Source organism: Hemitrygon akajei, chromosome 9, assembly GCF_048418815.1.
Source record: "Hemitrygon akajei chromosome 9, sHemAka1.3, whole genome shotgun sequence".
Classification (NCBI taxonomy): domain Eukaryota; kingdom Metazoa; phylum Chordata; class Chondrichthyes; order Myliobatiformes; family Dasyatidae; genus Hemitrygon; species Hemitrygon akajei.
Window position 1 is genome coordinate 16,142,252 of NC_133132.1, and position 24,218 is coordinate 16,166,469.

The 24,218-nt window shown below is 44.1% G+C and overlaps 1 protein-coding gene across 1 annotated transcript; it reads left to right on the forward strand.

Moving 5' to 3' along the window:
- The first annotated feature begins 3,149 nt into the window (after nt 1-3,149).
- LOC140732696 (zinc-binding protein A33-like) lies at nt 3,150-22,686 on the forward strand. The gene is made up of 6 exons (XM_073055378.1): nt 3,150-3,435; nt 4,148-4,243; nt 4,655-4,888; nt 9,588-9,610; nt 9,698-9,816; nt 22,088-22,686. Exons 1-6 carry the CDS (start codon nt 3,160-3,162, stop codon nt 22,684-22,686), a joined length of 1,347 nt encoding a protein of 448 aa, XP_072911479.1. The 5' UTR covers nt 3,150-3,159.
- The last annotated feature ends 1,532 nt before the right edge of the window (nt 22,687-24,218 follow it).

Sequence of the window (24,218 nt, forward strand, 5' to 3'; positions counted from 1 at the left end):
AGAGACGTGCGAACCCCAACAGACTAAGATCAATAAACCTCTGAGGGGCCAAGAGGGTGGTTTGGGAATCCTCGAAATGTGAGGACATTGAAGAACCCTAAACACATTGAATAAGCCTTGGAAACAATTGGAAAAATAAAAATTTTGAGAACATAGAGAAAAGTCTTTGGGAAAACTTGACAACATGAAACTTCAAACCTGAAACCAGGAGAAGGAACCTTTTCAAATCTTGCTCACAGTGTTTAATCTTTCAAATTTTTGTTTTTCCAAAGGCAGTTAGGATATACTCTCAATTTTGCAGATCAAGACAGCATGGACAGGTTTCTGTCATCGCTCAGTGAGTTGGTTCAATGTAGATCTGTTTAATTTGCTGCATGAAAGTTTATTTTTCCCATTCCGTCCCATGGATTTCATCAAGAGGTTAAAAATACTGTTGATAGGGTTACTGTGTGGATCAGAGATAGCATCTCCTCCTTACTGACAATCAACACTGTCACGCCTCAACGATGCCTGCTCAGACCACGACTCTACTCTCTGTACACCTGTGTCTGTGTGGCTAGGCATATCTATAAACTTGCCAATGACACAACTATTGTGTGTGGAATTTGAGATGGTGAAAAGGAAGGAGTGAGATAGATCAGCAAGTTGAGTGGTGTCGCAGCAACAACCTTGCACTCAGCATCATGAAGACAAAGGAATTGATTGTAGAGTTCAGGAAGGGGAAGTCGAGGGAACACACACCAGTCCTCATCATGGGATCAGAAGTGAAAAGGGTGAGCAGTTTCCATTTCCTGCCTGTCAACACCACTGGGGAACTATCCTGGGCCCAACATATTGATGCAGTTACAATGAAGGCACAACATTGACTATATTTCATTCAGAGATTGAGGGGAATCGGTCTGTCACTAAAGACACTTGCAAATTTCTACAGATGTACAGTGGAGAGCATTCTAACTGGTTGCATCACTGTCTGCTGTGGAGAGGCCACTGCATAGGATCGGAAAATGCTGCAGAAAGTTGTAAACTCAGCCAGATCCTTCATGGGCACTGGACTCCACAGCATCCAGGACACAGTCAAAAGATGAAGCCACAAAAAGGTTGGATCCATCATTAAATACCCCCCTCACTCAGAACATGCCTTCCTCTCATTGCTACCATCAAGGAGGACAGACAGGACCCTGAAGACATATTCACCATTTCAGGAACAGCTTCTTCCCTCCACCATCAGATTTCTGAATTGACAATGAACCCATGAACATTTTCTTAGTATTTTCCCTCTCTCTTTGTGCTACATTTTAATTTTAATTTTAACCATACCGATTGTAATTGATAGTTTTATTACCGTGTATTGCAATGTACTACTGTCAAAAACAACAAATTTCACCACATATGCCGGTGATATTAAACCTGATTCTGATACACAAACACACACAGCTGGGCTCAGACATACAACACTCCCACATTCCTCCCTTTGTGACACCCTGCTTGCTCCGTGGCCCCCGGTATGAAGCTCAAACTGTTGCAAAACCTGTCCTCAAATTCATGGCTGAGGGTGTGTTGTGTCTGTTCACTGTTTGAGCTCGATATTAAATGAACACCATTGAATGGGAAGGAAGGTTTGAATACAAGAATAAAGATCTCCTCTGAAGGTATATGTGGTCCTGCTGAGAGTGTACAAGATCTGGTCTCCCTCTCACAGGCCTGTGAGATGAAGGTTTCTCATATTGATTTGGTGTGGGGGGTGGGGGGTGAAGTTGTGGCCTCGGACAGATCACACTGACTGGGAACGTCTCAAATTTAGTTAAGTAAGAAGTGGTCTGACTGAGACAGACACAGTCTCACAGGGTATTGACAGGGTGGAGGCAGGAATGATGTTTCCATTGGCTGGCGTTTGGAACCAGGGGTCACAAAATCAGTGGTTAGCTCAGCAGGGCAGAGATGAGGAGAAATTTCTTCACCCAGAGTGCAGTGAAACATTGGAATTTTTCACACAAGGTTTCTAAATTCAAAAGGCAAATTTAGGGGCTCAGCGATGATGGGAACATTGCAGGAAAGTGGCGCTGATGTGAAAGATCAGCCATGTTCTGAATGAAGGGTTCAACAGACGCAACGGCCCGAATGGCGATGCCTGCTGCTGTTTCTTATTTTTTTTTATTTGTTAAAGCACCAGTTTGCCTTTGTGCCTTGTTCTTCATTCCATTGGATTGCTGAGGGAAGTGGAGGGTGCACCGGCAAACCATCAGCAGCTGAAAAAAAGGAAAAGAAGCTCCTGGAGGAACTCAATGGGTCAGGCAACATCCGTGGACGGAAATTGGACAATCCGCATTTTGGGTTGAGACAGGCCAGATGAAGAATCTCTACCCGGAATGTCGATTGTACATTTCTCTCCCAAGATGCTGCCCGACCCGTTCAGTCCCTCCAGCATCAATTTTCTGACTCGAGATTCCAGCATCTGCAGTCTCTTGTGCCTCTCTTTTCAGAACTTGCCCCTTTCAGTCCCACCTCAGACTGAACCAGGCTCTACTCTCCGGCTTCATTTCTGTTCTGCTTCTTCTTTAGCCTATCATGCCTACCGGGGCACAGGCAAACAACAGCAGATCATCAGAGTCCCCTGTCCAGGGTGAGGGTTGATCGCCCCTGTGGCTTCCCCTTCCACCACACGACTTCAATCGTCTTTCAGGGGAAGGTCCTTCCAATTCCGGGGGTGAGGCATTTGGAGATTCAATTGTTGTTTCTGTGCACTGTTTTTTTTTGTGGGATGGGGTTGTTAGCCCAATGCCCAATGCTCCTCCTTTCTCAGCCGGGTTTGGGCAGTCCATGGCCGAGTTTTCATTTCTGTTCCGACCTGTTTAACGTGTTTCTGATCCCACACTGATATGCAAATGTGCACAATTATTTCCCAATAAGCACATCCAGCGACATAATGTTCATTCCCTGAGACTGCAGCGCGTGTATTGTACTTCAGGGGAAGAGCAGTTCCCAGACAGTGAAATTATTCTGAATCAGGAAGTGCTGGGAGTTAACATGGCTTCGAAAGGACAGGTCGAGAGTTTAACCGAGGAGGTAATTTGTTCCATCTGCCTGGATTTCTTCACCGATCCGGTTATACTGGAGTGCGGGCACAACTTCTGTCGGTCTTGTATCACACGGTTTTGGGAAATGGAGGAGAGAAACTCCTGCCCGGAATGTAGAGAGGTGTTTGCTGACTGCACCCTCAGGGTGAGTTGGGCCTTAGCAAATCTGGCCGAAAAAGCTCGAAATCTAAACCTGAATCCGAAAGGGAATGAAAGTAAACTTCACTGCAAGGAACATGAGGAAGAACTGAAGCTGTTTTGTGAAACGGACAAGACACTGATCTGTCTGATCTGTAGAGATGCGCAAGAACACAGGGAGCACCGCTTCCTGCCGATTAAAGAAGCTGTTAAAATCTACAAGGTAAAACTAAACTGAATTCGACCTTGACCCCATCTTCAACTTAATCTCCAAGATCCTACCTACCACAACACAAGCCTCCATAGCCAACCTATCATTCTCTGCATCTTTCGCCATCTCCAATGGGATTCTACCACCAAGCACATCTTTCTCTGTAACACTCCACCGCAAAGCCACTCCAACAAATGTCTGCTCGCTCTGGGGATTGCTCTCTACATAAATCCCTTATCCACTCACTCCTCCTCACTGATCTCCCTCCTGGCACTGACACCTGCAAGCGGGACAAGTGCTACACCTGACTCCTACACCTCCTCCCTCATCACCATTCAGGACCCCAAACAGTCCCAATTCCTCCCACTTCTTCCATGGTCGATTGCCCTCTTGCATTAAGTTCCTTCTTCTCCAGCTCTTCACCTCTTCCACCTGCCCCTCTCAGCTTCTTACTTCATCAGCTTCCCCCATGTTTCCCCTCACATTGCCTCACCCGTTACCTGTCAGCTATATCTCATCCCCAATGGTTTTATTCTGTCGTCTGCCCCATTCCTCCCCAGTCCTAATGAAAGATCTCATCCCGAAATGTCGACTGTTTATTTCCCCTGCGTAGATGTTGCCTGACTCACTAAGTTCCTTCGGCATTTTGTGCGATAATCGGGTTCGTTCACCTGTTTCTTTTGATGCATCTTTGTTTCTATTTCCTTCACTCCCTGACATCCAGGATCAGCTAAAATCTTCCTTAGACTTTCTCACAAAAAATAAATCAGACTTCCTGAGAAAGGAGCAGCAACAGAAACAGAAGATTTTCGGAGTTCAGGTGAGGCTTCTTGATTGGAATTTCTGATATTACTGTATAGTTTTGTTCCCTTTAATGAGCATTTGCAGATTATCGCAACTCCAGTGACCTGGGTTCGATCCTGACCTCTGGTGCTGTCTGTGTGGAGTTTGCATGTTCTCCCTGTGATGGCAACAGTTTCAGACACATCCCAAGGATATGCTGAATGAATAGTCAATTACATTTAATGCTGTGAAGGTGGATAGTGTATGTGAATCAGGTGTGAGTTAATGAATCAATGACGAGAATAGGTTTCAGGAAAACGTGAGGGAATGGTGTTGACGGGAATGCTCAGAACTAGCATGGACTTTAATGGACTGACTGGGCAACTTAATGTCATAACGAAATATACACAGCAATATAGTAAATTAATCTTCATCCTTCATTTGACAGAAACAGTTAGACAGCATTGAGTCACACATCATATCCCAGTTTGCTGAACTGCACCAGATTATCACTGAGAAAGAGCAGAGCTTACTCTGGGATCTCAGGAAGGAAGAGGCGAGGATCCTATATCCAATGGACAATAATCTTCGAGAGATTCAAAAGAATATAAGAATTATTCAGAAGGAAATCTCACAGTTAAAGGAGCAGATGGATCAAAATGACAGTGTGATATTTCTCAAGGTGAGCGATTATATTTCAATTTGTTTCCATCAAAGGCACTAAATGAACAGTGGTACACAGCACAGCCGCTGATTCTAATATATCAATTGCCGCTGCTGTCGACCTAGCAGAGATTGTTATATTTGTATGGCACGCCCTCCGATGACGACAATAATGTCATTCCAAAATGTCGAATATGTATATCCTTCATTAGCAACATAGAATCTTGAAGCGAAGAAACTTCAGTGTAATTAATCATAAATTAAGCTGCAATGAAACGGTCAACAAAAATATGACATCCGTCCGTCCCCAGCACAAAACTGTCCTCTGCTTTTACCACGCCCACACTCATGTGACTAATTACCACAATAAACACGCAACACAGAATACAATGCAGACTGAAAGCGTTGCTTTCACTTTGCTCCTACACACGGCATTTAGAAATGGCAGTAAACGACCTTCCACCAGACAGTTGATGCATCTGTTCAGGGTTGTAATTGTCCCAAAACTGGACTTCCACAACTTCTGTACATCCCAGGACAGATTGCAATCTTTTCTGAAATGATTTATTCTGATTATAAAACAAACTCCTGATTGTGTCCTTAATTACCACATTAAATATCCTCTGGTGTTGTTTATCCATCGTCGTCGATGAAGTCTCAACACCGTTATGACGATGGTGTCCAGACTAGCGCTTGATTTGGATTTCAGTGAGGAAGAGTTGCGCAGCATCAGCCTCACTCTCTCTGCCCACTTCCTATCTGGATCCAGTGGCAAGACAGAGTCGAGACGGCTGGAGATGGGACTGGGCGCAGTGGATATCCAGGACATCTTCTGTGTCTTTTCATGTTCTACACGTTCCACGATGCTTGCAGAGACCGCCTTCCTGACCATTGGAACTTCCATTGGTCTCGTCCGCTCAATCGGCCGGAGTCTGTCTTCACATGCTGGGACAGACAACTCCCTATCTCACCGAGGGTTTGAGACCCGTCGGCCACTCTCAACTGGTTTAGCCAGCTTGTTGAGGCCGTTGCCCCTGGGTGTGGCAGCTGTTGCATGCAAACAGCTACGGGGAGCCACAGGTGAGAGCTGAGTGCCAGGTGGGGAACAAAGGTGGCCAAACCGCTTGAAAAGGACGCGACCTGTTCCCCCACCAGAAGAGCTAACCCTCCCTGATACCCATACACCCCAAATCTCCTCCAAATCTCCCATTAACACCCAGTTCCAATCAGAGACTGTGAGTGTGTTTGGTGCGGTGGGTGTGAGGGTCTCTCTGTCAATCAATGAGAACAAAGAATGTGACCCACACAACAGACATCCTCCATATCTAGTTTATATCAGATAAGGGACACTTTCACAGTCTCGTTACTTTTTCAGACAAGTTTCACATGGGGTTATATCACATTCTCCATCATAAATAGGCCATTCAGTCCATCTCTCCTATCAATTTTCCTGCTTCACAAGCCTCCCACCACCTACTCACAATTCCCAGCAACAATGCTGGGAACTCAATGGTCCCTCAACTCCTCATCCAGTATTCCCAATGAATTCCATCTCTGCTGTTCAGCTTCAACCACTCCTGCGGCAGTGAGTTCCACATCCTCTTCACTGAATTTCTTGTGGGATTTATTAAAATCCATCTGAACATTCATCTCCACACAAGGTTTCCCCATAAACACTGATCTTACATTCTTCCATCTTATCATCCTGACGTCATATCCAGATAAAAATGCACAACCTGTCCATTATTTCCTGTAAATATAGGTAATAGACAAGGGACGCACTCAGACCACTGGTTAATGTGAGGAGTATTATAGGTAAAGCAGATGAGCTGGAACGTGGATCACCACTTGGAGCTATGATGTTGTGGCCATTACAAAGACTTAGATGGCTCAGGGCCAGGAATAGTTACTTCAAATGCCAGGCTTTAGATGTTTCAGAAAGGTCTGGAAGGGAAGAAAAAGAGGTGGTGGTGTAGCACTGTTGATCATAGATAATGTCATGGCTGCAGAAAGGGATGAAATCATGGAGGGGTTTTGTCTACAGCGTCTCTGTGGGTGTAAATTAGGAATAGGAAGGAGTCTGTAATTCTACCGGGTGTATTTATAGATGATCCAATAGTAACAGGGACATCAAGGAGCAGATATGGAGACAGATTCTCAAAGGAGTAATAATAACTGTGCTGTTGTGGTGGGAGATTTTAATTACCCAAATAATAATTGGCATTCCCCTACAGTGAGGGGTTTAGATGGGGTTAGTTTGTTAGGTGTGTTCAGGAAGGTTTCTTGACACAATATGTAGATAAGCCTACAAGAGGAGAGGCTGTACATGATCTGGTATTAGGAAATGAACCTAGTCAGGTGTCAGGTCTCTCAGTGGGAGAGCACTTTGGAGATAGTGATCATAATTCTATCTCGTTTACAATAGCATTGGAGAAGGATAGGATCAGACAAGTTAGGGAAACTTTTACTTGGAGTAAATGGAATTATGACGCTATCAGCCAGGAACTTGGATGCATAAATTGGAAACAGATGCTCTCAGGAAAATGTACGGAAGAAATGAGGCAAATCTTCAGAAGATATTTGTGTGAAGTTTTGTGTAGATACATTCCAATGAGACGGGGAAAGGATGGAGGGTACAGGAAGCATGGTGTACAGAGACTGTTGTAAATCTACTCAAGAAGAACAGAAGAGATTATGAAAGGGCCAAATATCGAGGTAATGATAGAGATCTAGAAAATTATAAGGCTAGCAGGAAGGAACTGAAGAAAGAAACTTTGAGAGCCAGAAGGGTCCTTGAGAAGGCCTTGGCAGACAGGATTAAGGAAAACTCGAAGGCATTCTACAAGTATGTGACAGCAAGAGAATAAATGTGAGAGAATAGGACCAATCAAGTGTGACAGTGGAAAAGTGTGTATGGAACTGGAGGAGGTGGCAGAGGTACTTAATGAGTATTTTGCTTCATTATTCACTATGAAAAAAGATCTCGGTGATTGTAGAGATAACCTTCAACAGACTGAAAAGCTTGAGCATGTAGATGTTAAGGAAGAAGATGTGCTGGAGCTTTTGGAAAGCATCAAGTTGGATAAGTCACCGGGATTGGATGGGATTTACCCCAGGCTACTGTGGGAACCAAGGGAGGAGATTGCTGGGTCTTTGGCAATGATCGTTGCATCATCAATGAGGATAGGAGAGGTTCCAGAGTATTGGAGGGTTGCAGATGTTGTTTACTTATTCAAGAGAGAAAGTAGGGATAGCCCAGGAAATTATAGAACAGCGAGTCTTAGTTCGGTGATTGGTAAGTTGCTGGAGAAGATCCTGACAGGTAGGATTTATGAACATATGGAGAGGCATGATATATGATTAGGAATAGTCAGCATGGCTTTGTGAAAGGCTGGTAGTGCCTTATGAGCCTGATTAAATTTTTGAAGATGTGAATAAAGACATTGATGAAAGTAGAGCTGTAGATGTAGCATATATGGATTTTAGCAAGGCATTTGATAAGGTACCCCATGCAGGCTTCTTGAGAAAGTAAGGAGGCATGTGATCCAAGTGGACATTGCTTTGTGGCTCCAGAACTGACTAGCCCACAGAAGGCAAAGTGATTGTAGATGGGTCATATTCATCATGGAGGCCAGTGACCATTCGTGTGCCTCAGGAATCTGCTCTTGGACCCCTACTCTTTGTGATTTTTCTAAATTATCTGCATGAGGAAGTAAAGGGATGGGTTAGTAAATTTGCTGACGCCTTAATGGTTGGGGGTGTTGAGGATTGTGTGGAGGGTTGTCAGAGTTTACAGCAGGACATTGATAGGATGCAAAACTGGGCTGAAATGTGGCAGATGGAGTTCAAACCAGATAAGTGTGAGGTGGTTCTTTTGGGTAGGTCAAATATGATGGCAGAATAAAGTATTAATGGCAAGACTCTTGGCAGTGTGGAGGTTCTTGGGGTCCGAGTAAATAGGACACTCAAAGCTGCTACGCAGGTTGACTCTGTGGTTAAGAAGGCCTTCATCAATCGTTGGAGGTAATGTTGCAGCCATATAGTACTCTGGTCAGACCCCACTTGGAGTACTTTGCTCAGTTCTGGTTGCCTCACTACAGGAAGGATGCAGAGGAGATTTACAAGGATGTTGCCTGGATTGGGGAGCATGTCCTTTGGGAATAGGTTGAGTGAACTTGGTCTACAAGACCAAGAGGTGTACAAGATAATGAGGGACATTGATTGTGTGGAAAGTCAGAGGGTTTTTCCCAGGGTTGAAATGGCTAGCACGAGAAGGCAATTTTTTAAGGTGCTTGGAAGTAGGTACAGAGGAGATATCAAGTGTAAGCTATTTATGCAGAGGGTGGTAATTGTGTGGAATTGGCTGCTGGTGATGGTGCTGGAGGCAGAAATGATAAGATTTTTTGAGACTCCTGGATGGATACATGGAGGGCTATGGGTAAACCTAGGTAATTCTAAGGTAAGGACATGTTTGGCACAGCTCTGTGGGCTGAAGGGCCTGTATTGTGCTGTAGGTTTTCTATGTTTTTAAATTTCACCCTCTCAGTAATAGTCTAAATTTCAGAAACTTCTCCTGTAATTTATCCCATGGTTCTGTATTGTTTGTGTGTGTGACTGTGGGATTGGAAATTTTCAACAACTTGTAATGACTTTGATGAAATTCAAGATGTGGACAGTAAGTGCAAGTCTAATCAGATTTGTGTTTTTATTTATTTCAGATGGAAGCTCGTCGGAACAGTAGGTAGGACGTGCTCATTACTGAAACCCTGTTTGAATTTAATAAATGGTTCAAACTTTCAGTTTATAACCAGCATTTTAATATTTACAGGATTAATGATGATGTCGCGGAATTGTCAGCGACAGATGCGGCCCATCCATTTGAAAAATTTGATCACCCCTATCTGTTGAACAAATGGCTGAGCGGAATACTTGATGCCATTACTCTAGGTAAAACTTACAAAGATTAATTTCTCTTTGCTGGATTAAGTTGTAGTTTGAGGCAAACATTAGCTATAATACTGTGCTGAAGGGGAACTGAAGTTTATTCTACATCAACTCTACCGACTGGGAGGCATTACTGTCTCATGGTCAGCTGAAGATGTCAGACCCCTGAACACACCAGCACAGGGCCACAATACAGCTAATACACAGGACTGGCAGATGAACCTCTGTGTCCTGATCCCAGGCACACTGCACTAACACACTAACACGAGTTTGAATCGTACTACAGGTGCTGGGAGAATAATACTGACTTGATGATATTGCAGGGAATAAAAGCGGGTATCAGTGTGGTGACCGGGATTGTCAGAAAATACACAAGTTTTACGTGCGCTGTGAGTGCAGACTCTGATTGATGCAGGTCTTCCCCCTTCTGGATCCACAACTCTCACTGTTGTTAGAGGGAGAAGAGGGAGCAGTAGTGATAGGGGACTCAATAGTCAGGGGAACAGACAGGAGAAATGATGGATGTGAATGGGATACCCGAATGGTGTGTTGCCAGGGTCAGGGACGTCTCAGATCATGTCCACTGCATTTTAGAGAGGGAGGGGAAAGAGCCATCTATCTTGGTACATATTGGTACCAATGACATCAGAAGCAAAATCAAAGAGGTCCTGAAAATAGAATTTAGAGAGCTCGGTAGAAAGCTGAGTATCAGTAACTCCAGGATTGTAATTTTTGAATTGCTGCCTGTGGCACATGCCAGTGAGGGAAGGAAAATGTGTGGCTGAGGGGCAGGGATCAGGGTCTTGGATCATTGGGATCAGTTTTGTGGAAGGCATGACCTGTGCAAAAGGGACACGTTGCACCTGAACCGAGGGGGACCAATGTTCTTGTGGAGAGGTTTGTCAGAGCTGCTGGGAGGTTTTCAACAAATTCGGAGGGTGGGGGATGGGAACAAGAATGAAGGGACCCTGATAAGGACTGATGGTAAAAAAAAAGCAGAGATAGCGTGCAGACTGTCAGGAAGGACAGGCAGATGCGAGGACAAAATTGCAGCCAGCAGGGTGAGTAGTATTGCATCAGGGATGCAGAATCAAAAAGGGTAACAATACACTACTCAAAGTGTTATATCTCAATCCATGGAGTATAAGAAATAAGACAGAAGATCTTGTTGCTGTTTGACAGATTGTCACGTATGATATTGTTGCTATCACAGAATCGTGGCTGAAGGATGGTTGTAGTTGGGAACTGAATGTTCAAGGTTACACAATGTTTTGGTGGGTATAGGGAGGTAGGCAGAGGGGGTGGTGTGGCTCTGCTGGCAAATCAGTACAAAATCAGTTAGATTGGAAGATGTTGAATCCTTCAAGGGTTGAGTTAAGAAACTGCAAATGTGAAAAGAACCCTGATGGCAGTTACATACAGGTAAGACCATACAGTTACAACAGTAAGACCATAAGATACAGGAGCGGATGTAGGCCATTCGGCCCACTGATTGAAGTCGTGCCCTCTTCTACTAGAATCCCTTGCCATGGGAAATAAGTTTGCCATATCTAATCTGTTCAGGACTTTTAACAATCCGAATGTTTCTATGAGATTCCACCCCCACCCCCCCATTCTCCTGAACTTCAGGGAATACAGCCCAAGAGCTGACAGATGTTCCTCATATGCTAACTCTTTTATTCCTGGAATCATTCTCTTGAATCTACTCTGAACCTTCTCCAATATCAGTATATCTTTTCTAAAACAAGGAGCCCAAAACTACACACAATACTCAAAATGTGGTCTCACAAGTGCCTTATAGAGCCTCAACATCACATCCCTGCTCTTATATTCTGTACGTCTAGAAATCATTGCCAATGTTGTATTCACCTTCTTCACCACCGACTCAATCTTGGAGATTTACCTTTAGTGTATCTTGCACAAGGACTCCCAAGACCCTTTGCATCTCTGCATTTTGAATTCTTTTCCCATCTAAATAATAGTCTGCCCATTTCTTTCTTCCACCAATGTGCATGACCATACACTTTCCAACATTGTATTTCATTTGCCACTTCTTTACCCATTACCCTAAACTATCTAAGTCTCCCTGTTTCCTCAAAACTACCTGCTGCTCCACCTATGTTTGTATCATCGGCAAATGTAGCCACAAATCCATTAATACCGTAGTCCAAATCATTGACATACATTGTAGAAAGCAGTTGTGGCTTTCTTCCAGTTCTTCCAGTTCCGACCCCTGTGGAAATCCACTGGTAACTGGCAGACAGCTAGAATAGGATCCCTTTATTCCCTCTGTCTGTTTTCTGCTGACCAGCCAATGCTCCACTCATGCTAGTAAATGACTGTAATTCCATGGGCTCTTACCTTACTAAGGAGCCTCATGTGCAGCAACTTGTCAAAGGCCTTCTGAAAGTTCAATACACCATGTCTTTGTCTATCCTGCTTGTAATTTCCTCAGGAGTTTCTTTCAGGAAACCATGTTGGCTTTGGCCTATCCTGTCATGTGTCTCCAGGTACCCTGCAATCTCATCTCTAACAATTGATCCAACAACTTCCCAACCACTGATCAGGCTAACAGGTCTATAGTTTCCTTTCTGCTTCCTCCATCCTTCCTAAATAGCGGGATAACATTTGCAATTTTCCAGTCATCTAGTACTATGCTGGAATCTACTGATTCTTGAAAGATCATTGTTAATGCCTCCGCAACCTCTTCAGCTACTTGCTTCAGACCCAAGGGTGCATTCCATCAGGTCCAGGAGATTTATTCACCCTCAGAACATTAAGACTACTAAGCACCTTCTCAGTCATAATTTTCACTGCTCTGACATTCTCCATCACACAACTAGGAAGTTTGCAGGAGTGCTCACTGGCTTACCAAATCTCCTCAAACTCCTAACTCCAGCAGAGCTGTTCATTTGCCTTCTTCTTAATTGCATCAATTTGTTTGGCCCTGGAAAGATCCTCGGAAATGCAGAAACTTGAAGCTGCTCTACCTTTCCACTGCAGTCCCCTCAATGAGGACTGCTGTGTGCTCTCCCAACTGTCCCTTCCTGATGTCCAGAATCAGTCCCTTGATCTTACTGACATAGAGTGCCAGGTGGTTTTTGACACAAAAGGTGGGATGTTGATCACAGATTGCAACAGGAAATAGAAAAGGCATATCAATAGGGTAATGTTTTGATAGTCATGGGAGATTTTCAACATGCAGGTCATTTTGGAAAATCAGGTTGGTAATGGATCACAAGAGGGTGAATTTATTGAATGCTGTGTGATGGCTTTTTAGAGCAGTTTGTTGTTGAGCCTACTTGGGGAACAACTCTCCTGGATTGGGTGTTATGTATTGAACTGGAGGTGATCTTAAAAGTCAGTGCTCACAACATGACTGAGTTCAACTTGAAATTTGATAAGGAGAAACTAAAATCTAACATTGTAGTATTTCAGAGGAGTAAAAGAAATTACAGTCGCGTGAGAGAGGTGTTGGCCAAAGTAAATTAGAAGGAGATGCTGGAAGGGATGAGAGCAGAGCAGCAATGGTGTGAGTTCCTGGCAAAATGAGGAAGGTGAAGGATAGATGTATTCCAAAAATAAATAAGTATTCAATGGCAGAATACTACAAGGGAAGACAAGCTAATGTAAATGCAAAAGAAAGGACATACAACAAAGCAAATGTTAGTAGGAACACAGAGGATTGGGAAGCTTTTAAATACCAACAGAGAGCAACTAAAATAATAATTGGGAGGAGAAAATGAAATATGAAAGTAAGCTAGCAAACAATATCAAAATGTATAGTATTTAAAAATATAGAGATGAGAGTGGAAATAGGACCGCTAGAAAATAAAGTTGGATATATAATAACGGGGGGTCGAAGAGATGGCAGATGAACAAATGAGTAATTTGCGTCAGTCTCCACTGTGGAAGGCACTAGAACTGAAGGGTGCAAGGGAAGAGAAGTGAGTGATGTTATTCTTACAAGGAAGAAGCTGTTTAAAAATGTGAAAGACATAACTGTACATAAGTCACCCGGACAAAGGAACTGCACCCTTGGGTTCTGAAAGAGGTAGTGGTAGACATAGAGGAGGCATTGGTAATGATCTTTCAAAAATCATTGGACTCTGGTATTGTGCCAGACAACAGGCATTTTGCAAATACCACTCCACTCACTTAGTAAGGAGGAATACAGCAGAAAGGAAATTATAGATCAGTTAGCCTCAACTCAGTGGTTGGGAAGATGTTAAAGATAATTGTTAATGATGAGGTTATGGAATACTTAGCGACATAATAGAACAAAGTCAGCATGGGTTCCTTAAGGGAAAATACTGCCTGACGAAACTCTTGGAATTCTTTGAGGAGATAGAAGTTGGAAAGATAAGTGGGATGCAGTGGATGTTGTATATTTGGACTTTCAGAAGGCCTTTGACAAAGCGACACACATGACCAAATTAAGAGCACACGGAATTACAGAAAAGTTACTGATCTGGTTTGAACATTGGCTGGTTGGTAGGAAGCAGTGAATGAGAATAAAAGGATACATTTCTGATTGGCTGGCAGTGACTCGCAGTGTTCCGCAGGGGTCCATGCTGGGACCACTTCTTCCTATACTGTATGTCAATGATTTAGCTGATGGAATAGACGGATTTGTTGCCAAGTTTGCAGATGATACGAAGATTGTGGAGGGGCAGGTAGTGTTGGGGAACAGGGAGGCTTCACAAGGATTTGAATGAGGAGGATAGGCAGGAAAGTGGCAAATGATATACAATGTTGGAAAATACATGGCCATGCACTTTGGTAGTAGAAATAATGTGCAGATTTCTTAAATGGGGAGAAAATCTCAAAATCTGAGATGCGAATTGACTTGAGATTCCTTCTGCAGAACACCCTGAAGGTTAACTGCAAGGTTGAGTCGGTGATGAGGAAGGCACATGCAATGTTAGCATTCAATTCAAGAGGTTTAGAGTACAAGAGCAGGGACATGATGCTGATGTGAGACCTCACCTTGAGTATTGTTAACTGTTTTGGGCTCTTCATCTACAAAAAAGTTCAAGAGGGTTCAGAAGAGGTTCACAAGGATGATTCTGGGAATGAAAAAGTTTTCATACGAGGAACGTTTGATAGCTCTGTGTCTGTGCTTGCTGGAACTTAGAAAGATAATGGTGGGGGGGCGGATCTCACTGAAACCATTTTGAACGTTGAAAGGCTAGACAGAATAAAAGTGGAAAGGATTTTTCCCATGCTGAGGGAGCCTAGGCAAGAGGGTACAGCCTCAGGATAGAGGGGTGTCCATTTAAAGCAAATATTCAGGGAAATTCCTTTTACCACAGGATGGTGAATGTGCTGTGGAGGCTATGTCACTAGGTGTATTTAAGGCAGAGCTTGTTGGGTTCGAAATTGAACATAACATCAAAGTTCATGCAGAGAAAGCTGGGAAGTGGGGCTGAGGAGGGGAAAAAAAGATCAGCCATGATTGAATGACGAAGCAGACTCATGGCCTAATTCTGCTCCCATGTCTTATGGTTAAAAACCACCAGAATCAGAATCAGGTTTATTAGTTATGTCAAGTCACTTTTATTGTCATTTCCACCACAACTGCCAGTACAGTACATAGTAAAAATGAGACAACGTTTTATCAGGACCATGGTGTTACATGACACTGTACAAAACCTAGACTGGACTACGTAAAAAACAACACAGAAAAAAAACTACACTGGACTACAGACCTACCCCGGACTGCATAAAGTGCACAAAACAGTGCAGGCATTACAATAAATCATAAACAGGACAGTAGGGTAAGGTGTCAGTCCAGGCTCCGGGTATTGAGGAGTCTGATAGCTTGGGGGAAGAAACTGTTACATAGTCTGGTTGTGAGAGCCCGAATGCTTTGGTGCCTTTTCCCAGATGGCAGGAGGGAGAAGTGTGGGGTCCTTCATAATGCTGTTTGCTTTGCGGATGCAGCGTGTAGTGTAAATGTCCATAATGGTGGGAAGAGAGACCTCGATGATCTTATCAGCTGACCTCACCATCAGCTGCAGGGTCTTGCAATCCGAGGTGGTGCAATTTCCGAACCAGGCAGTGATGCAGCTGCTCAGGATGCTCTCAATACAACCCCTGTAGAATGGGATGAGGATGGGGGTTCGAGATGGACTTTCCTCAGCCTTCGCAGAAAGTAGAGACACTGCTGGGCTTTCTTTGCTATGGAGCTGGTGTTGAGGGACTAGGTGAGATTCTCCCAAGTGATCACCAAGAAATTTGGTGCTCTTAACCATCTCTACCGAGGAGCCATCGATGTTCAGTGGGGAGTGGTCGCTCCGTGCCCTCCTGAAGTCAACTACCATCTCTTTTGTTCACATTCAGAGACAGGTTGTTGGCTCTGCACCAGTCTGTTAGCCATTGCACCTCCTCTCTGTAGGCTGACTCGTTGTTCTTGCTGATGTGACGTGAAATTTGTTAATTTAGCATCAGCAGTTTAATGCAATACATAATCTAGCAGAGAAATAAAGATAATAAGAATAATTATAATAGAAAATAATAATTAATAAGTAACTAAATTTTGATATACGTATATCAAAAAGATTTTTTAAAATTTGCAAAAACTGAAATACTGTATATTAAAAAAGTATGGTAGTGTCCAAAGATTCAATGCCCATTCAAGAATTAGATGGCAGAGGGGAAGCAGCTGTTCCAGAATCGCTGAGTGTGTGCTTTCAGGCTTCTGGGTGCTGGAGGTCCTTAATAATAGATGCTGCATTTCTGAGACACTGCTTCCTGAAGATGTCCTGGGTACTTTGTTGGTCAGTATCCAAGATGGAGCTGACTAGATTTAAAGCCTTCTGCAGCTTCTTTCGGTCCTGTGCAGTAGCCCCTCTGTACCAGACAGTGACACAGCCTGTGAGGATGCTCTCAGCAGTACAGTTATTGAAGCATTGTTGGACTGAGCCAGGACACATCAATCAGCATTGGCATTGGTTAGGATTTTTATGTCCTCGTTGTCCACGAGAATGGTACCGGAGGATTGGAGGGAGGCAAATGTTTTCCCCTTGCTCAAGTAAGGTAGTAGGGATCGTCCGGGTAATTATAGGCCAGTGAGCCTTACGTCTTTGGTGTGAAAGCTGTTGGAAAAGTTACTTAGAGACAGGATCTATGGGAATTAAGAGAATCATGGTCTGATCAGTGACAGTCAGCAAGGCTTTGTGAAGGGTAGATCGTGTTTAACAAGCCTGATAGAGTTCTTTGAGGAGGTGACCAGGCATATAGATGAGGGTAATGCAATGGATGTGATCTACACAGATTTTAGTAAGGCATTTGATAAGGTTCCACATGGTAGGCTTATTCAGAAAGTTAGAAGGCATGGCATCCAGGGAAGTTTGGCCAGGTGGATTCAGAATTGGCTTGCCTGCAGAAAGCAGAGGGTTGTGGTGGAGGGAGTACATTTGGATTGGAGGGTTGTGACTAGTGGTGTCCCACAAGGATCGGTTCTGGGACCTCTACTTTTTGTCATTTTTATTAATGACCTGGATGTCAGGGTGAATGGTGGGTTGGCAAATTCGCAGATGACACAAAGGTTGGTGGTGTTGTAGATAGTGTAGAGGATTGTCGAAGATTGCAGAGAGACATTGATAGGATGCAGAAGTGGGCTGAGAAGTGCCAGATGGAGTTCAACCTGGAGAAATGTGAAGTTTGGAAGGACAATCTCCAAGTCAGAGTACAAAGTAAATGGCAGGATGCTTGGTAGGGTGGAGGAGCAGAGGGATCTGGGGGTACATGACCATAGATCCCTGAAAGTCACCTCACAGGTAGATAGGGTAGTTAAGAAAGCTTATGGGGTGTTAACTTTCAGAAGTCAAGGGACAGAGTTTAAGAGTCACTAGGTATTGATGCAGCTCTATAAAACTCTGGTTAGGCCACACTTGGAGTACTGTGTCCAGTTCTGGTCACCTCACTATAGGAAGGATGTGGAAGCATTGGAAAGGGTACAGAGGAGATTTACCAGGATGCTGCCTGGTTTAGAGAGTATGGATTATGATCAGAGATTAAGGGAGCCGGGGCTTTACTCTTTGGAGAGAAGGAGGATGAGAGGAGACATGATAGAGGTGTACAATTTATTAAGAGGAATGAATAGAGTAGAGAGCCAGCACCTCTTCTCCAGGGCGCCACTGCTCAGTACAAGAGGACATGGCTTTAAGGTAAGCGATGGGAAGTCCAAGGGGGTATCAGAGGAAGGTTTTTTACTCAGAGTGGTTGGTGCATGGAATGCATTGCCTCCTGAGTCAGTGTTGGAGGCAGATACACTAGTGAAATTTAAGAGACAGTCTGGAATTAATGGTGGGGAGTTATAGGGGAGGCAGGGTTTAAGGGTCAGAACTACATTGTGGGCTGAAGGGCCTGTAACTGTGCTGTACTACTCTATGTTTCTCTATGTTCTAATACACCTCGGGAGAAGCACACACAGCATAACAGGCCTGGTAAGGCTCCCTAACTCACAGACATATGAAAGATTGGAAGATTTTAGTCAGAGTCTTAGTAATGTGTGTTGTTATTTCCCTTAGTAACCTGGAAATCATTCTCTTCAGACATTTATTTTATTTAAACTACTCAATCACGTGTCATGCATTGTCAACACACACCAGACAGATGACACACTGTAACATACAAATACTTCAATGTGCACACTCTCCTTCAGTGTAAACACACACACAATAAAAGTGTGACACACTGAGAGAGAGGCATAAATTCCCATTTCAGAATGAAATCTGCCGTCCTTACCCAGTCTGTCTGTTCTGTGGCACTGAGCTGCCCTCTGACGTGACGTCACATCAACATTTCACAGAAAGACTCCAGGGTGAGGTTCCTCAGGAGGATGATCTAGGAAGGGTTTGACGGATGTTGAACCCACAGCCCACATCATCCATCTGCAAGACTAAGATGTCTTTTTGAGCATATCCATGTAAGTGTGTTTGTCCCATATCCCTCTAACTATTTCCTATCTGTGTAACTGTCTAAACTTAATTTAAAATATTTTAATTATACTTGTTTCTACAGCATCTGCTGACAGCAAATTCCATCTGCCCACATCCCGCTGTGTGAGTGTTACCCCATAGATCCCCATCATCTTCAGTCTTTGCCTTCTGGTTCTGTACTCCCACGTTCTGGGAAAAAGACACTCAGCTTATCTAAGCCCCTTTTGAATTTAATTTCCTTGATAAGGGGTCATCCCTCAACATCCTGCATCCAGGGAAACAGACCTAGCTTATCCACTCTCTACTTTTAAGCCAACCTCCAGTCCTGGTAACAGATTTCTGAAGCCTCCTGTCCAGTGTAATGACGTTCTTCCCATAGTCAGGGAACCAGAATTGCAGACAATACCCCAAGAGTGGTCTATCATCAACATCAAAGACCTTGTTTCAGTTCCTGTGGACAGAGTCAGATAGGCTGATGAATACATGGCTGAATGTGTTATATTTGAATCCACCAGTATACGGAATAAGGTAGATGATGTTATAGAAATACACACAATACCCCCAGTGTTGTCTGTCATTGACATCAAGGGCCCTGCTTAAGTTCCTGTGTTCGAGATTGGCAGGTACAATGTTGTTGGCACCACTGAGTTGTGGTGGAAGGGAGATCCTGGCTTGAAGCTCAACATCCAAGGATACACCTTGTATTCAAAGGACAGGACAGTCCAGGGGAGGGCCTGTTGGAAAAAAATGAAATGAAATCCTAAGAGAGAGGTGACATCAGATTGGAAGATGTAGAATCTTTGTGGGTAGAGTTACGAAACTGCAAAGGTAAGAAGACCCTGTTGGGAGTTATATACAGGCCTCCAAATAGTAGCCAGGATATGGGATACAAATTACACTAGGTGATAGAATGGGCAGGTAAAAGGTAAAAGATGATGGTAGGAAAGAGGGATTTCAACGAGCAGTAGATTGGGAAAATCATGTTGATGCTGCCCTCTTGGGATAAGAGAGGGAATTTGTAGAATGCCTCTGAGATAGCGTTTTAGTACAGCTTGTGGTTGAGTCCAATAGGAGAAAGGCAATTCTGGACTGGGATTTGTATAATGAACCAGATGTTATTAGGGAGCTTATCAGTTAGATGTATCTGTATTAAAGTGGAGTAAAGTTGGTTACAGAGGTATGAAGGAGGAGCTGACCAAAGTAGATTGGAAGGGACATGAGCAGGGATGATAGCAGAACAACAAAGACTTAAGTTTCTGGGGACAATTTGGAAGGCACAGGATAGATACTTCCCAAAGATGAAGAATTATTCTGAAGGGAGGATGGGATGACTGCATCTGACAATGGAAGTCAAAACAGCATAAAAATGAAAGATGTTGAAAAAATATAGCATGAAGTTGGATAGAGATGGGCTTGATAACCAACAGAAAATAATTAAAAGCAAAAAGAAGGAAAAAGATGAGATATGAGAGAAATCTCTCCAACAATACACAAGAGGATACAAAAATATAAAGAGTAAAATAGAGGTGGGAGTGGATATTGAACCCCTAGAAACTGACACTGGTGAAGTAGAGATGGGAGAAAAAGATATTGTAGAGCTGCTTACTTAGTATTTTGTGTCATTCCTCGCTGGAAGATATCAGCTGTTCACCAGAAATGTGAGAGTGACAAGAGACAAAAATGAGTGTTGTTAGAATTACTAAGGATAAATTGCGTGGGAAGATGGAAGGTCATAAATCACCTGTACCAGATGGGCACAGTGTCTGGAAGAGTTAGCTGAAGAGGATGTGGAGACATTAGTAATGATCTTTCAAGAATCACTAGATTCATGATCATTCAAGATGACTGGAAATTGCAAAGGACACTTAACTGTTTAGACTGGTATAATTAAAGAGAAGCAACACACACAAAATGCTGGAGGAAATCAGTCAGCCAGGAAGCATCTATGGAAAAGAGTAAACAGTCGATGATGGTTTGGGTTGAAATACTTCATCAGTAACTGTGTTGCTTAATGGTCCCTGTAAATTCATTCCCTTTCCCCATGAGGGTCTGCCGGTGATGGGGCTGTGGGAAAGGGGACAAAGGGATCCTCATCTCCGACTTTGTCCCCCTCCACATTTCCTCGTTATGTCTACACACACAGTTCACCCACGGGCTTTCCATCCCTCCCCCACCTGGTTCTGTTTCAATCGGCCATTCATCTCTCCCTACTGGTTCCCATTATCACCTCTTTTACTGTCTCGAACCTTCACATCCCTCACCACACTTCACACTCACAAATGAATGTTAGCATTGAATAAAGGGCCTGTTCCTGTGCTGTCCTGTTCAATGTTCTCTGTTGCCCGTTTAGAAGAATGAGAGGAGATCTCAGGCAGGATGGTTCCACTGTCTGAGGTGTCAAGAGTCAAGGTTCACTGTCTCTGAAATTATCTGCATGGGGGACAGGTGTCTGAGTCTTTCAGTTCAATTCATTGAGAATCACATAGCCAATCCTGTTCAGCATAGAAATGTGCCCTTCGACCCATCACCTCTGTGCTGAGCCATTTACCATCTACATTCATCCCAATGGCCGGCATAAGATCAGTCTCCTTCTGTGTCTTGCCTATTGAATCGTCTGTCTAAGTGTCTCTCAAACACAGTGGACTGGAGGTCTGTCCTGGGGCCGAGGTTGTTCGTCGTACATATTAATGATTTGGGTGAGAATGTAGTTGACATAGTTAGTAGGTTTATGGGTTTGACAATAAAATTCATGCTGTAGTGGACAGTGAAGTTTACAACGGGCCCTTGATCAACTGTATAGTTGGGTACAGTGCCAATATTTTAAAATACATATTGGCAGGTACGTGGATAAGAACAGTGTAAAGGAATAATGGACAAATGGGACTAGCGCATTAAAGCAAGTTGGTCGGCATGAACAAGTTGGGCCGAAGAAACTCTGTGACCTGGGTCACCACTTCCCATGCTCGTTTCTACTGGATATCTCCCCTATTTATTTCTATTCTTGAGGAAAGATGTCGACCTGAAACGTAGATGGTCTGTCTCTTTCCACATATGCTACCTGACCCGATGTGTTGGTCGGGAAAACTCCCCTCTCTGTCCAGCAGAAAAACCCCAGGGAGATATTGATTGTCCAGCAGCTGTATCTGGTTAAAACACCGGATACAGTTCCTGTCAAGTACCTGACTGTGCCTGAGGCCCAGCGGCCTTTAGCTCCCGGGACGGCGTTGCTGGAGTCTCCCCTTGATCCTGGGGCTTTGCTGCCAGAATCGCCCCCCCCCCCCCCACCGATCCCCGGGGGATCTCTAATTCTCTGCTTCTCTCCCCAGACTCTGTCACCCTGGATGTGGAAACGGCGAATCTGTGTCTCGAGGTGTCTGAGGATCGGAAGAGTGTGAGATGGACCGGGACCTGGAGGGATCTCCCTGACACAGGGAAGAGATTCACAGACTGGGAATGTGTGCTGGGGTCAGAGGGATTCACATCGGGGAGACATTACTGGGAGGTGGAGGTGACGGAGAATCGGGGCTGGTGTCTGGGAGTCACTGCAGAGTCTGCACAGAGGGCAGGAGTGTTAAGTCCGAGTCCGGAGACCGGATTCTGGGTCATCAGGCGGTATTATGAAGTGATGCAGCCAAAATATCGCCGTGGTATAGTTCTGAATTATGACAGCGTCAGGCAGGATTATGACGTGATCAGTGTTCACACCTCCCCTGAGTCCCGTCTCCCTGCTGGTCCCATCCCCGGGAGGATGGGAGTTTATCTCAATTACGAGTCCGGGACAGTTTCATTTTATGACGCAGAGACCAAGTCCCTTCTCCACACCTTCACCGAGAATAAATTCACGGAGAAACTTTACCCTTTCTTCCGGACTTGGATAACAAATCAGTGGCTGAGAATCTGCTCCGTTTCCGCTCCAGGTATGTAAACGTGTCAGGTCGCGGGACCAGCATCAGGAGCAAGTTGCCTGCAAATATAAATGTTCGGAGAGTGAAATAAAAACGAGATGGAATTATTGATGCATTAATTTTAGCTCGTCCATCATATCCGTCAACCAACAGAAACAGTGCGGGTTCAGTAGCACCCTCGGGCGCCGGGTCCTGAGCTCCCCCGGGTCCTAAAGTAACCCGCATGGACACAGGTTAAACGAGATGTGGGGGTGGTGCTGACTGGAAAAGAGGGGTGGGTCTAACTGAATCTTGGCAAGACCATGACAGGAGCAGAATTGCGCCATTCAGCCCATCGACTCCACTCCTCAATTCCATTATAGCTGATCTGGGATCCCAGTCAACCCCATACACCAGCCTTCTTGCCATACCCTTTCATGGCCTGGTGGATCAGAAAACTATCAACTTCTGCCATAAATATACCTACAGGCTTGACCTCCACTGCAGCTTGTAGCAGAGCATTCCACAGACTCAACACTCTCTTGTTAAAAATATTTCTTCTGGTCTCTGTTCAAACAAATCTCCCCTCAATTTTGAGATTAAACCTTTTTCTGGTTAGTCCCACCATAGGAAACATCCTCTCCATATCCACCCTATCTAGCCTTTTCAACGCTCGCTAGGTTGCAATGAGATCCCCATGCATTCTTCTAAATTCCAGCGAGTACAGGTCCAAAGCTGCCAAACGCTCCTCCTTTATTCTCGGAATCATCCTTGTGAACCTCCTCAGAACTTTCTCCAAGGACAACACATCCTTTCTGAGATATGGAACCCAAAACTGTTGACAATACTCGAATTGCTGCCTAACTGGTGGCTTATAAATCATCAGCATGACCTCCTTGCTGTTATATTCTATACCGATTGAAATTAATGCCAACATTGTATTTGCCTTCTTTACCACAGACTCAAACTGTAAATTAACCTTCTGTGAGATTTGCACGAGGACTACCATGTCCCACTGCACCCCTGATATTTGAATTTTCTCCCCATTTAGACTGCAGTATTGTTCCTTTTACCAAGTGTATCATCATGCATTTCCCAACACTGTATTCCATCGGCCACTTTTTTGACTATTCTTCCAATTTGCCCAATTCCTGCTGCATTCGCATTGCTTCGTCAGCACTACCGACACATCTACCTTTCTTCGTATCATCCGCAAACTTTACCACAAAGCCCTGACCTAAGTTGTACACAATGTGAAAAGCAGTGGTCCCAATACTGACCCTTGAGGAACACCACTGGTCACTGGCAGCCAAGCAGAAAATGCCCCCTTTTATTCCCACTCGTGTCTCCTGCTTGTTTGCCATTTCTCTACTTATTGCAATATCTGTCCTGTAATACCATGAAATTTAACCTTGTTCAGTAACATAAGCATCATGTGTGGCGCTTTATCAAATGCCTACAAAAAATACAAGTAAATGACATCCACTGCCTCTCCTTTGTCCACCCTACTTGTTACTTCCTTGAAGAACTCTAACAGATTTATCAGGTACGATTTCCCTTCACAGAAACCATG

Excerpts from the sequence above, each read along its gene's own strand:
- LOC140732696 (XM_073055378.1), top strand. The coding sequence starts at position 3,160 with ATGGAGGAGAGAAACTCCTGCCCGGAATGTAGAGAGGTGTTTGCTGAC. Across the intron at positions 3,436-4,147 it reads AAGCTGTTAAAATCTACAAG|GATCAGCTAAAATCTTCCTT; the intron begins GTAAAACTAAAC and ends CCTGACATCCAG. Across the intron at positions 9,817-22,087 it reads ACTTGATGCCATTACTCTAG|ACTCTGTCACCCTGGATGTG; the intron begins GTAAAACTTACA and ends TTCTCTCCCCAG.